This window comes from Argiope bruennichi, chromosome 4, assembly GCF_947563725.1.
Source record: "Argiope bruennichi chromosome 4, qqArgBrue1.1, whole genome shotgun sequence".
NCBI lineage: Eukaryota > Metazoa > Arthropoda > Arachnida > Araneae > Araneidae > Argiope > Argiope bruennichi.
The window spans coordinates 54,483,254-54,498,059 of NC_079154.1; the positions used below are offsets into that span (position 1 = coordinate 54,483,254).

The 14,806-nt window shown below is 25.4% G+C and overlaps 1 protein-coding gene across 1 annotated transcript in view; it reads left to right on the forward strand.

The window, feature by feature from the left end:
- The first annotated feature begins 629 nt into the window (after nt 1-629).
- LOC129965624 (hydroxyacid-oxoacid transhydrogenase, mitochondrial-like) overlaps nt 630-14,806 on the forward strand; it is a 34,219-nt gene continuing 20,042 nt past the window's right edge. Inside the window, exons 1-11 of the mRNA XM_056079681.1 lie at nt 630-824; nt 2,079-2,119; nt 2,994-3,046; nt 3,318-3,371; nt 4,159-4,313; nt 6,002-6,198; nt 7,036-7,113; nt 10,861-10,966; nt 12,188-12,340; nt 13,490-13,588; nt 13,743-13,821. Coding sequence (XP_055935656.1) covers nt 772-824; nt 2,079-2,119; nt 2,994-3,046; nt 3,318-3,371; nt 4,159-4,313; nt 6,002-6,198; nt 7,036-7,113; nt 10,861-10,966; nt 12,188-12,340; nt 13,490-13,588; nt 13,743-13,821 — 1,068 coding nt within the window. The 5' untranslated portion in view covers nt 630-771. The remainder of the gene's footprint in view (nt 825-2,078; nt 2,120-2,993; nt 3,047-3,317; nt 3,372-4,158; nt 4,314-6,001; nt 6,199-7,035; nt 7,114-10,860; nt 10,967-12,187; nt 12,341-13,489; nt 13,589-13,742; nt 13,822-14,806) is intronic.

Here is a 14,806-nt window from a genome sequence, read left to right on the forward strand (position 1 = left end):
AAAAATAGCTACATTTGCAAAAAACTTCAAAGCAATAAGGAATTTCTATAACAAAACAAACACAAAAAAAGCAAATTGTAAAGAAAAGTAAATGCAGTAAAAAATAAATCGAATCGATAAACGATAGATACATGTTCCGTATTTTTCTAACTTTACTGCTCTTCTAATTTTTTTATTCTTTTAATTAATAACTTTTATAAATTTAAATAAAATTTAGATTTAAATATCTTATGATGCGTGGTAATTGTTCCTTTTCTTGTTTCTTTAATAATTTCTCCAATAGATGTCGCCACTAAAAATTATACGTGTTTTTTTTTGTTTTGTTTATAGTTGATTTGGGTTATTATAGATGAAAAATTAAAACAGACATGTATTCCCAATATAATAACATAGTTTGTTTTTATAATTAAAATTATTGCTAAAATTTTTATATGTAACTTCATTTTTCAAGCCGGAAATTAATAGGAATATAAAACATTCTATTGAAATAATATTTCAATTTCTAAATGAAAAACAAATATGATAAAAGTAAATATATATTAAAAGAGTTGTCTGTATTAGATGTTAACCATGTTGCTTTGATTTAACATCCTTCAGAAAATTCATGATTTAACTGCAGCGAAAATCATCTGAAATGCTATGAAGTGAACAAATCTTCATTGTTTATAAACAAATCCACTCCGATTACGTAAATTCGATAACTAAGTGATTAAACCAAGGTGTTTCACATATATAAGAGAATCCCACTTAGCAACACCAGCACTTGTTACTATGGCACCAAGAGAAAGAGTTCTGGGTCTTCTTAGCAATATAGCTAAATCATCGTAAGTATTTTTTCTTCTTTTAGTTTTTTAAGAAAAATTTAATACTGTAACATTATTTGATTTATGTTTGCTTTTTTTAAATAATTTTTTATAATTAATAGGAATATATATCAGGCTTCTGTAATAAATGTTATCATATTATGACCTTTCTATAAAGTCATAACTAAAAGGACTTATTTATTACATTTATTTTATAATTTTTATGGAATGCCTCAGTTAAAAATTATGAATTGCAAGTAATATATATATATATTACTTGCAATTCATAATTATATATATATATATATTCAATCATGAAAGGTAACCATTTCTTACAAAATATTAAGCTCTTATTACTTCTCAAAGAAACAATAATACAGAATAATAATAATAATAATGTACTCTTACTGTAAATAAAATGTAGCTTATGTATTTAAGTATGCTTATGTTAAATAAGACATTAAGAATAATATATTACTGAACTTGAATATATCATATCTCCATACTGAAAATTTTATTTTATTATTTTGTAATTAAAAGTGGATTAAAGAATATTCATCTTTAAATATCTGAAATTAAACATATAGGAATGAATTTTTCATTGTTTTATTTATATTCATAAAACTCTATATAAATTTAGATCAATTATATAATCAGGAATTGCTAAACTTTTATGATTTTAAATGTTACCAAGCATGTGTATTTTGAAGTAGTCTGAATAGTATACAAATTTAATCATTTAAAAAACTTAAAAGTTAGAACTTTTTCCTACATGTTATCTAAAAACAGTTAAACCTCAAATGTGTAGACTGGAAACAGTTCCTAGATATCTAACTGATAATCAAGGTTTGGAATATTTTTATATATTTTACTTTGCTGTCTATGAAAAATTAATTTCACCCTTTATGCTTTTACTTTTTTGCAGCAACTTTTTAAAATAATATTTAATAGTTACATTTAAGTGGTCTGATGTACTTCATCAACTGTATCAAAATCTAATCTAATCTATCTTATCAAAACAAGTACTTGAGAGAGAAGAATTTCTAAGGTTTTCATTTAACATTTATGCTAAAAAATAAATCTATATATCTGGACATTTTTTAATTATTGCCATTGATTTCCAATAAATATTTAATTATTATTTAAAAATATGTAATTTTTCTTCAGAATTAAAATGTTTGTTAAAAAATTTGTTTTTTTAAATTGAGATGCAATAACATGCAATCATTTACACTTTATGTTACTTAAAGATGTATTTTTTAATCATTATTTTAGATGCAGATGCCCTGCCCATTCAAGTGCCTTATATATGAGAGGTAATATGCTATTCTTTTTTCTCCACTAAACAATGGTACTTTTTATATCAGATATACAATTGGATAACAAAATATTTTATAACTTTAATCTTTTTTATAAAAGGAGAACATTTTTAAGCATATTTTAATTAGCTTTAGTTTGTCTAAAAATACACAATAAAATGTGCTTCTAATATTCTACCATCTTCTGATAAATTGCATTTAAAAAATTATAAAACATTTTTAAAAATTAATTTTACTTCTTGCTTGAAAATTAAACCATACAAGATTTTTTTTGATTTTCAATGTAAAATATAAGGCTTATATCAACATAAGACAAGATTCATTTTGTAGTTAACTCAAATTATTTTAAATTAGGATATTTAATTTTATCAATGTTTTTATTATGGTACTATTAATTAACTGCAGGAGTTAATACTGCATTATTTTTAAGTATAAATTGATAATGAATAGAAAGAATGCTCTTAATTCTAGATTCCTAATATGAAAAATTTGTTTCATGAATTTAAATATGGAATTGCATCTAGCAAAAATCATATTACTAAACAAGAAAACAAAATTAAATTCATATTTATAAAATTATTTTAGATGATATATAGTAAAATTTTTGATTTTTATATGTTTGGGCTAAATTTTTTAAAAACCCCTGAAGTGCAAAATTAAGATATGAATGCATTATTACATTTAGTAGAAATTACTTTGACTGATATTTTAAAAACTGATTTATTGATTATTAATATATTTTTAAATTAAAATATATTAATTATCAATAATCTTCCCTATATTTAATAATCTTTTTAATGTGTTTTTAAAATTTAAATTTCAAAAAGGATTTTTATTTATATTATATTTGTTTCTTTTTCATCATGTTTAGGCAGCTCTGCTGCAGTGCCAAAACCTGTCGATGGAAAAGAATATGCCTTTGAAGTGAGTTTCTTAAAATGTTTTGCATTACTAAACAGTAGCATGATTCAGAGTTTTTATGTAAAAAACTTCTAAATAAATTATAAATAATTAAGTGCTCTTAATAAATTAACTCAAAACCATTATAAATTAGATATACATTTTTCAATAAATTAACATTTCTAAACATTTTTAAAGTAAAGCATCTAACTTTAATATTAATATTTCTCAAGTTTAACATGCTGGACATTTTTTTTTACTAAAATTGCATTCATTATTAATTCATTCTATTTAGATGACATGTTCAAGTGTTCGATATGGACCTGGAGTAACTCAAGAATTAGGAATGGTTTGTAATTTGTTCTTTTTATCTAAATAATAATTTAATTTTTTTAATTTCTTTTTATTTTTATAAATATATTTTAATTGAAATAATTTTTTTCTTATTTTAAATCTCATTTATTCAGGTTTCAAAAAGTATAAATCTTTTAATAGTTATTAATTTTATAATAAAATATTTAAACCATATGGAAACAGTAAAGGTTAAACTTAAAAAAAAAATCCTATTTTCATAGATTTTATTCTCTTTTTTGCCAATTTTATACTAAGAATTTTTTATAATGTGCTGTAGTCAGTGACATATTAATCTTGCAATACCTCCAAAGCAATGATTTTATTCATTACAATTGCAAAGATTTATACACTTCCTTGGACTATTGAACCGACTTCAATCAAATGGGTATCCATGAAAGAAGCTTCATCAATCCTTATTTTAAATGTGTACAGTTTTAATAATTAAAATAACATTACTGATTTTAAAAATCTACATTAACTAACATTAAATACCTTACATTAATTAACATTTTAAATGCATTAGATGTAATACAAAGTATAATCCTATACTACTATATAATACTTATGAATATAATCCTGCATCTCATAACCTTCCCTATATTGGTGCATATAGCCACTAATAACAACATTTATTTTATCTCAAATCAAAATAAATTTAATTTATGGAAATATTTTAATCAAATTGATATTCTAGTTTTGAGAAAAGTAATTAAGAAAATATTGCAGAAAAGATCCAATTTACATTTTTAACTTTAATATGATGAGTTATAATTTTTTTGTAGGATTTGCAAAACATGAAGGCTAAGAATGTTCTATTAATGACGGATCAAAATATAAGTAAGCTTCCTCCAGTAACAAAAGCTCTAGATTCTCTTCACAAATTCGGCATCAATTATGATGTTTTTGATAAAGTTCGAATAGAGCCAAATAATATTAGGTATGTATATTAAATAACAAATTCAATTCTATATTTACTCTCAACTTATAAGTCACTTCTCACAACAACTAAACTTTGTTAACTATGCCATGTATAATAATCTAACTCCTGAAAAAAGTTTAAAAGAAACCTAAGAAATGAAAAAAATTCTAGATACAAATAATTTGAAATTTGAGAAAGAGCATTTTTATTCAATTATCATGATCATTTTTTTTTTAATGTTAAAAATCAATTTAATGTGTTTCAAAGAATATATAATTACCATCACTGAACTTTTTTTTTCCTATGCATCAGATTAATTTATTTTTGACTTAGTTAAAATTAAGCTATTCAAAGAAGATTTATTAATAAGACATGAGAATTATGTGAAATCCTTAATCACCTATGCTGTTTCCTAGAGTATAGTTAGTAGAATCAAAACAGCATTGCACTCCCAAAATGTATGCCATCAAATTAGATAGAAGACAGAATTGTATAATTAAATAGTTTGACTCTAAATGTCCAATGTTTCTCTCACCTTTTTTTGAGGCTTTGTTTACTCTTTGAAACAGCTTTTCCAACCCACTGTTGAAATAAAGCATTAAGCCCCTCCCCCTTTTTTTATGATGACAATGAAAAGTTTGAAAGACTTCATCTCCATTTAAGAGATTTTTGAGTTGTATTTTAGAAACAGCTGAATCCACTTTATTTAAATTATTGGACAAAATATCTTTAATTAAATCTCTTTATGATATAAATTGATAAATTATCTATTTTACATCATTTTTTATTAAACACATTAGAGATAATCTAATAATTCCTTTTATTTTCAAATAATAATTTTCCTTTCTAATTAGTGTTAGTTAACACTTTTACTTGCTTTTTTTTTTTTTTTTTTTGTAATACTGTTGCTCATTATGTTGTGTGAAATTATTATTATTATGTGAGTTGTTATAATTTAGTCATAAAGTTAAGTATTTTTTATTAAGTATTATTTATAATTATTTTAAGTACTCTTCTAGACACAAACCAAATAGGCAAAGCAAGTACTGCTTAAGGACCTTAGAGAGTCCCAAAATTATTCTGTGATATTTACAAAATAATGAAATTTTGTGCTTTTATATGATTTTCAAGAGCAGTGCACTTGAACTTAATCAGATTAAAACCAAATATCTTTAAAATAATTTGTGGGTACTCTATTAATAATCCTAAATAATTATCCTTTGCAAGTTTCACATTATGTTGCTTTGTAATCTTAAAAAATGTCTGATCATATGATTAAATAGTATTAAAATTTGTTTAAAATGTTGCATCTTTTTTTTTTCTGTTTTTATTTAAAGTTATTTTTAAAATTTGAATTTTGAATTTTTTTAAAGGCAAAACATTGCAACCAACTTTTTTAAAAGTGACTCAAAGTAGAATATTTTGCTATTTCAGCTTGTAAAAATTTGCTAAAAGTGTATTTATAAATATTTAAAATAAAATGCATAAAAATACATGGTTTTGAGAATTGTTGTGAGAAAGAATGTCTCAGAGATTTGCACAGTCTAAGAGCCTCTAAGGGGCATTATCTGATCCAAAGCAAAGGAATAATAATTTTACAAATTTCTATCATTTTGAAATGTATTATCTGTTTATATATAATACTGTCAGTTTCATTACCTTTATTTGGATTAAGTATTTAATAGCACATATTATATTAATTCCAGCTTTGAAGAAGCTATTTCTTTTGTAAAGAAGAAGAACTATGATGCTTTTGTTGCTGTTGGAGGAGGTTCAGTGATTGATACTTGCAAAGCAGCCAATCTGTATGCATCAGATCCTGAAGCAGAATTCTTAGATTATGTTAATGCCCCCATTGGGAAAGGAAAGCCAGTCACTTGTGACGTGAAGCCTCTGATTGCTGGTACAACATTTGTTTCTAATATTTTCTTGATTGAAATAAATTATATGTATTTTAATATGGCCCTGTTATATCTTTTTTTTTTTTTTAATCTTTTTGATTTTTAATCTTTACTAGCTATACAATTTTATTTTGTTTGTTTGTTTTGATAAATGAAGAAAGTGATCCAATTATAACAGTTTTGACTATTTTGTCTTTACCTTAGATAAAATACTTATGAATAGATATTTGTGATTTTTTTCATTGATTGTTATTAATATAATTCTTGTCTCAATATCCATAATTTTATCATTTAAAGTAATTTTTGTTATAGAAATATTTGAGTTTTTTAATCTAATAACTTCTTTCTTTCTATGAATAAATGTACTGAATCTGTAAAGGAATTATTATTTTTTAACTAAAAGGTTTTTTCATCTAAATTTTCATTATTTTTTTCATATAAAATAAAATTAGAAATTTTAATTTAATAATGGTAATATGATTTTAAAAACATTTCTAAATTATCCCGATGTCAAATCTGATTTTTAAAAATGTATTTTAAATGTTTGTTTATTTTATGTTTTATTCTTTTATTAAATATTTGTAATTCGTTAAATACAGTAACTTATAAAACAGGTTGTTTATGACTTTGTAATGCATAAAATTTTAATATTTATTTTAATTACAATTATTTTTTTTAAAAAAATACCTCTTACTTTATCAATTTTATTATAAAGCTGCCATAAGATATGCAATGAAACAAAAATGCATTTCAATGGTATTTAAAGCAATTTATGCAATTCAAATGATTGATTATATTTTTATTTCTTTATACTCCTATATACTTTTTCCTCTTGCTAGTGCCAACTACTGCTGGTACTGGTAGTGAAACCACAGGAGTCGCTATTTTTGATCATATTCCTTTGAAAACCAAAACAGGTAAGAAAAAAATCCATTAATTTTATATTTTATAATTCATTTCTATGTAAAATTAATGATGATTTGTTTGTTTTATTTTCAATAAAGTTTACGAAATTGTGTATATAATTGGGAATTTGAAATGTTTCTTTAAAACAAAATCATTACAATATATCTTTTTCTTTATTTCTTTTATTGGAATAGAATAAATAATGATGTAACTGTAAGTAGTGTATGTCCCAAATGTTCTTGTAATTTCATAGAATCAATAAGTATACTGATATTTAGCTTTGAGTATGTACAAGTCAAAAGGCATGATGTATTTTTGATCTGATTAAGCAATGTTCTAAGGGCTTTATTGTGCTAACATTATGAGATGTTATATTGTTTGTGTGGTCACAGTAGTCTAATTTTGTGAATTTCACTCTCTCACTAATGAAACAACTTTTGATTTTAACTCTGTGGCTTCACTTTGCATACTGCTTTTCATATCATTCACTTTATAGAATGAGCTGTGAAAAATTTTTTACTCTTTTTTTTCTCCCACACTTTTAGTAAAAGTTTTTAACCTACTATGTAATGATTTTTTTAATTCCTTAAAAATAAGTTTCAAAAATAAAACTATTCTGAGTACATTGTTTCTGAAAATTTCTAAGTAATCATCTTAAAAAAGTATTTTTGTTTGGCTTCAAAATTGATTGAATGTGATATATTTCTTTACACTTCCATCTATTTTATTGTTCAGAATTATAATATATTTTATATAGCTTTTTATCCTCTTCTTCTACAAAGAACCATTATTCTGTGCTGAAACTGTGTCATTTATATTATGAATTTTTTGCATTTTTTTTTAAAAACCTTGATATCTAAATTTTATTCATATGTACTTTATAATTAGTAATTCCACATGTAATATACTCACTTTAAATATGAAAGATTTTATATTCCCTTTACATATTTCTAATAAATTTGTATAACTAAAGAAATATTATAATGTTTTAATAAATATGTAAAAAAATAATGAAATTTAACATATCCATTCTTAGTAGGTATTGAAATTGTTTAATTTGCTGTTGTCACTGTTGATGTGTTTTATCTTTCTGTACTTCTTAGATAAATAAAAAAATACAAATTTTTATCAGAGAATCGCACAGATTCTTGTAAACTTTCATCAATTAAAATTTATATTTTTGCTATTATATATTTGTTTGGAACTTGGTTGTATTTTATTATATTCTGCAATCATATAAAAGCTTCTGTATTTACTCTTGATCTTTTCCCCTTAATTCATCTGTCAAAAGAAACAGTTACAATAATAATAATATGCAAAAATAATATCTTTCAGAATCGTTTTTTAATTTTTATTTATTGGATGGAAATTGCAACAAATTCTAAATTTAACAAGTGTACATCTTTGTTTATCACAGTAGTATATCATGAGTCTCAGCTGCCTAATGTGTAGGCCTTTTATTTAGATACTGAAATCCAAAAAATTGCAAAATTTACAGACATTTTAAAGAACTTTTTGTCAGGAATGAATTTTTTATTGTATATTGTGCAGGGTTAAGTTTAAAAAAAAAGATCAATCCTCATTTTCGGAAGATGCTAGGTCTAGATTACATTCAGTGTTGTTTAAATGTAATAGTAGAGCTATTGTTAGAAAGGTTGAAAATTCCTTAGCTGCTGAAACCTCTAACAAATCTCTACAATTATTCCATTTAACGAAGAAAACAGTTTGCATCTCAATTCATTTTCATAGGAGAAGTTGGCATTTCTACTTTCATCATCCAAAATGTGCCTTTTCATTTTGCATCTTAGAGGTACTATGGAAATTCCAAGATCTTCACACATATTTTTTGCATAACGCCATCTGTCGGTTTTTCTTTCTTTATCAGCACCATGAACAAAGCACTTACTTGTCGAACTCGCATGTTTGTACGGAGTTTCCGAGTTTTTAAATATTTTTGTTATCGTTCACTTCATGTAGCACAGGTTGCCAGAGGCTCAAGAAAAAAAAAATGACTACATCATAACTAGCAAAGCTTTTGCGTTTGTTCTTTCCTTTAAGCTTTCATCTGCCTTTATCGAATTTGGTTAACTCTTATGCTCCACTGCGTAACTTGAATCCTTTTTAAACTTTTGCATTTAGCTGCTGTCAGAATTCCCAACAATGGGTGGACATGGAATAGCGTAATTAGCAGTGTTCTAATGTACCAAAAAAGTTATTGAACTCGCCTCAATTAAAGCACCATGTAAACAAATTAGGTTTTACGAATGAATTGAGCAAGGTACGATTTCAGCTTTAAGGTTTCTTTCTTTTATTCTTTACTGAACTCCTGAATGTCTTCCAGTTATAATAGGAACCTTATCATATGTTTGATCTTAGCAGCTCATTATATCAAGATCCTCAGATTCAAGTTTACACAAAATCATGTGTCAAATTTTTTCAGCAATTTTATTTTTTGCTCGAATGAAATCTATAAAAGATTCCATTACTTGTACTTCCTGATTTCCAATCATTGCGTATCTTATTTGGTTTTGTGAAAAGTATTTAGGATGCTGTTGAGTGTAATCGAATAATGCTTGGTCTTTTTTTACTTGTCTGATGATATGTTGATGAACTTTATCTCCCAAATTGACAATAAATTCTTTTTGAATTTCTGGTGACATATAAGTAATTGAAATTTTGCTAGCCATTTCAGATCGCACCAAATAATCATGAAATATCATGTTTTGCAATTAAATGCATCAATTCTAAAAAGTTGCCTCTGCATACCCACCAACAAATACAGAATTTTCGTAGTTGCTACGGAAATTAAGTGACAAACTATGGAATTATAGATATATGGTGAAAAACCAACTCCATAAAACGCTGAAAATATCTTTCCAAAATCATGCTCTTCAATGCTGACAATAAGAAAAAAAAATTTTTTAGCATGGTTAGGGGAAAAAGAAAATGGAACCATATTTTAACATGCATACAAAAACACTGAAGTCCCTCCTTATTACAAAATTGTTTATGGTAAGATTATTTATTATGATGTTAAACTGAGCAATGATAACTTTTAAAAAGTGCAACTAATTAAAATTCTCTGGAAATATCTATTCAATGATTTGTTCATATTACTTTAAATGTAATATATCTGTAAAAAGTGCTGTTGTTGACTGGGTAACCAATGTTGGAGAATATGCCACTGTCAATACCTACCTTTATGTATAAATTGGTAACTTTTTTTTCGGAATTCATCTTCCTTAATCTTTATTAATTATAAATTTGGTTTTGTCCTCTTCATTAATTTTAGTTCTAGATGCTTTCAAACAGTAAAAGTTATTTTATAATCATGTCATGTTAATTTATTAACACTTTCCTTTCTCTTTAAACAAAATTTTTCATATTTCTCTTATTTGTTAAATTTTCTTCCTTCTGTGCCTTTTGACTATTGTAAAGGAAGAACAATAGATATGGTTCTGGATCACAGCTAGACTACAATGAAAAAAGTAGATTTCTGATTACAATTCCTTTCAAAGTGGAATACATTATTGAGGATGATTTATTGATTTTTTAATTTTCCCCAAATCGAGATAGCAATCTCATATTACAAAAAAAAAAAAAGCAAGGAAATATTGAAGAAGAATTTATTTATCTCTCAACAGCTATATGTAAAAAATTATGTATCAAATATGTATGTAATGCATTGTTTATTGCTAAATTAAATTTTTTTTTCATAATTATTCATTTATCCTAATGTATTTGATTAAATTTCACAGGCATTGCCCACAGAGCTCTGAGACCTACTTTAGGTATAATAGATCCATTGCATACTCTACATATGCCTGGGAGAGTAGCAGCATATTCTGGTTTTGATGTGTTATGGTATGCATATTACATTTCATAATGCTTAACCTTGCTGATTTTATTTTCAAAAAAAATACCAGTAGTTTTCTGAAATGTTTTTATTCAATATAATATATCGGAATTTGTATTTGTTAGTTTGCATGTTGAAAGTTTTGTAGAAGATATAAAACTGAATCCTATTTAGTATCAGATTTATAAATATGATTTTTATTGGAATTATTTTTTCCATTTGAAACTGCTAAGGGATTCTTCAATATGAGGGATATTTAAGTAAAAATGTAATTTTGAACATTATCAAGTGCATAATTAGATAATGAAAGTGACACCTTACCCTTTCCAAATTTCCTCATAAACCCTTAGAAAGGAGTTTTTCCCCATTAAATTTAGCTTATATGAATCCTGGGATATTTATATCGCACATCAATAATAACCTTATGTGTCTAATCTGTGAATCGTTGTTACAAGGCCAATGTAATCTTTATTAAACATGTTTTCTTTATATAATAAAATGTACTAAAAGTGAAGTGTATTTAATGCATGTAATAACTATGATCTTTACATATGAAAGAAATTTCTTTTTGGTGAGAAGGGGTCATTCATTATAGCTTTTGCTTTCATTTAATATACTTTTAGAGATACTGAATCATAATTGATTGTTTCTAAGAGTTCATTTCTTTTAGAAAATTTATGTATTTTATTACTTGTTCTTCATATTACATCCCTGTGGATAAAAATTATGATATTTCATAATCTTAACAGTTTTATAAATCCCATTTCGATATTTGAATTTAAATTTTTTGAATATTTTAATTATCTTTTCACACTGCCTTACCTCAAACAGTTCATATTCTTTAAAACTGAAAAAAATTAAATACTATAAACCCTATTAAAAATATTTATTTTAATACGTTCACTGCCATAATTGATGCCTGTGATTTGGATCACTATATGAGAAGATGCTTACTTGTTTACTCTTTTAATTGTAGAAAACAAGAAAATATCTAATTAGATAGTATGTTTGAAACACAGGCAATTCACATGCCAATCAACATGTTAAAACAAGGAGATATAAACTAAACATAGGCTTGTTCTGCTCAAATCATATTCTTCATTGACTGAGAACTTTTTTTGTCACACGAATGTGAGTGACATGTCAGTCAATTTGCTAAAGAACTTGTTAATGTAATATACTATTATTATGCATCTGTTTGTGTAATTCTGTTTTTTGTTTTTTTTAAGTCATGCTCTGGAATCCTATACGGCAATTCCATTTAATGAAAGAACCCCAAGGCCTGCCAATCCTGTTCTTCGTCCAGCTTATCAAGGAAGCAACCCCATCAGTGATATTTGGTCCATGAAGGCTCTCAGAACAATCCAGAAGTATTTCAGAAGGTAAACTCTCTCTCTCTCTCTTTTTTCTGCTTTCATGATATTATTTTAAAAAGTATTATCACATCTCAACATTTTATTCTCCTGTTATGAATTTATGGATACCAATAACTGTTTCCACTCATATTTTAATTCCTAGTCAAATGTATATTTTCAATGATCAGGTTATAACTGTTATATGAATGCATCTGAAATGTAATGTTACACTTGTGTTGCATATTTTGAAATTTTTTTTTTTTTTTTTGCATTTAATAGTTGTCTTTGCCGACTAGTGGTTTTGCCAGAAATCTTGGATGTGTTTAATTTCAATTGAATTTCTTTTGCATAAATTTATGTTCACGATTCTCTCAATAAAAGAAGAGTTGTTTTGTTTTAAATCGAGTTGTGTAGCATCATAGTGCTATTAAAAATTTGCTTTGAGTATTTGGACTACCTATTTCAAATTGTACGTTGTCTTTTCCTATACTATAACTTCACTTTCTGATTCCTCATGTAAATTCTAAAATAAATAGAAACTCTTTTTTTTTTCCTACATTTCAACACTGAAAGAAAATCCTGCTATTAAATATTTGAGGAAACAGTTTGAATTTCATTGTAACAATGAAATCTGTTATTAATATTCATGCAGAAAAAAGATTTTAATTGTAAGAATTTAGAAAAGAAGTGTATGGCAATAAGTTGCTATTATTAAAAAGTTATCTTAAAAATAATTTAACAAATCAGATTTAGGCTGTAATATTTTTGAAATGTATGGCAGAAAAATCAACATTTCATTTAAATTTTGATTAATTAAAATTTTTGAAAAATTAGTACTGGATGTACATTTTCTCCTTCTAGAGTATGTTTGTAGAATTTAGTAGCTCTAAATCTAATAGTCTGTTCTGTAAAGCACTGACAGAAAAAAAAAATAAGTAATAATCTTTACTCATCCTTAAGTAATTTTTTAAAAATTAGTTCAGGATTCATATTCTCTCCTTTTAAAGTATGTTTGTAGAATTTGGTAACTTACAATCCGCTCTATAAAGCACCGACACTCGCATTTCCTTTTCAAATATAAATTAATTATTGCATTAAAAATTAATGCCATAATCTCATCAATTATTACTTTAAGAATAATAAAATATATATGCTTTTTTATTATTATTTTGGCAGAGCTGTGAAGAATTGCGATGACTATGAAGCACGATCCGAAATGCATCTGGCCAGTACTTTTGCCGGCATCGGTTTTGGAAATGCAGGGGTCCATTTGTGGTACATAGACTTTGATATGTGGATATTTCTTCAATTTGCTTTAAAATTTAAAATTCTTATTTGGAATTCATTTGAGTGCTTTGTTTTCTTTACTCTTCCATTTCTTCTCTCCTTCTTTTTGAAGTTCTAGCATGCTTGTTTTATTTTTTTTTAGCCATGGCATGTCCTATCCTATTTCTGGATTGGTGAAAAAGTACAAAGCATCGGAATACAAATGTGATTATCCTATAATAGTAAGTACAATTACTCGAAGGCTCTTTTAGATTTCATTTTACTTTATATATTTTAAAATTTTTCTCTGTGGATCAAAAAAAAATCAACTTTTAATAGGAAATATTTAGCATAATTAAAAATTCAGGTTAATTTTCACAGCCTATTCTTTTCAAATACCATTGTACTGCTTTTGATTAGCCTTTTTTTCAACTGGAAATAAATCTCATTTAACTATAACCAAGCACTTGAAAGACAGTGGAATTTTTGAAAATTTAATTCTGTAAAATTATGAATTTTTCAAAGCTAATAACAAAAATTTCAATGTTTATTAATGGTAATTTTTTTTTAAAATTAAACTACTAATAAAATTATGATACCGTTTACAGGTAAATTGCATGACGTTGTTATAATTCAAAAATCATTTGAAAAGATGTACAGAGCAGACTATTGGATTAAGAACTACTTCATTTGACAAGAAGTTATTTTTTGGGTAGTAGGTGCTTATATTAAAAAGTTTAATTAGGGTTTGGATTAGGTTGATTTAATTAGGTTTTTAATTAAAATTTAATCGAAATTTTAGCGTTTGGAGGGTTACAGTGCAAAACTATTTTTCGAGCACTTTAAATTCAAAAAAATGGAAAGTGATGTGGCTCTTTTCATTAATAACAATTTCATTTCTTACTAACATTTCTCTAATTTTAATGATGTTGAAAAGTTTCAAATTTTTTTTAATGTTGTATTGTTTTATTTACTGTACGCACATTGCAATTATAATATATGAATTTTCTATGCGTGCGTATAGGCACGTTACCGTTTGCTGTATGATTAATAGTAGATTTTTAAAAATAAAAAGAAAATTAGTGAATCAAGTTTAAAGCATTATCATACTACAATATGTGGGACTAGAGCCTGGAATCTTTTTATTGATCTACGTACGAAATGAAATTTCAAATAAATCTTAAAATCGACTGTAACTTCAACCGCGAAATGTCGATCAGTCTATGC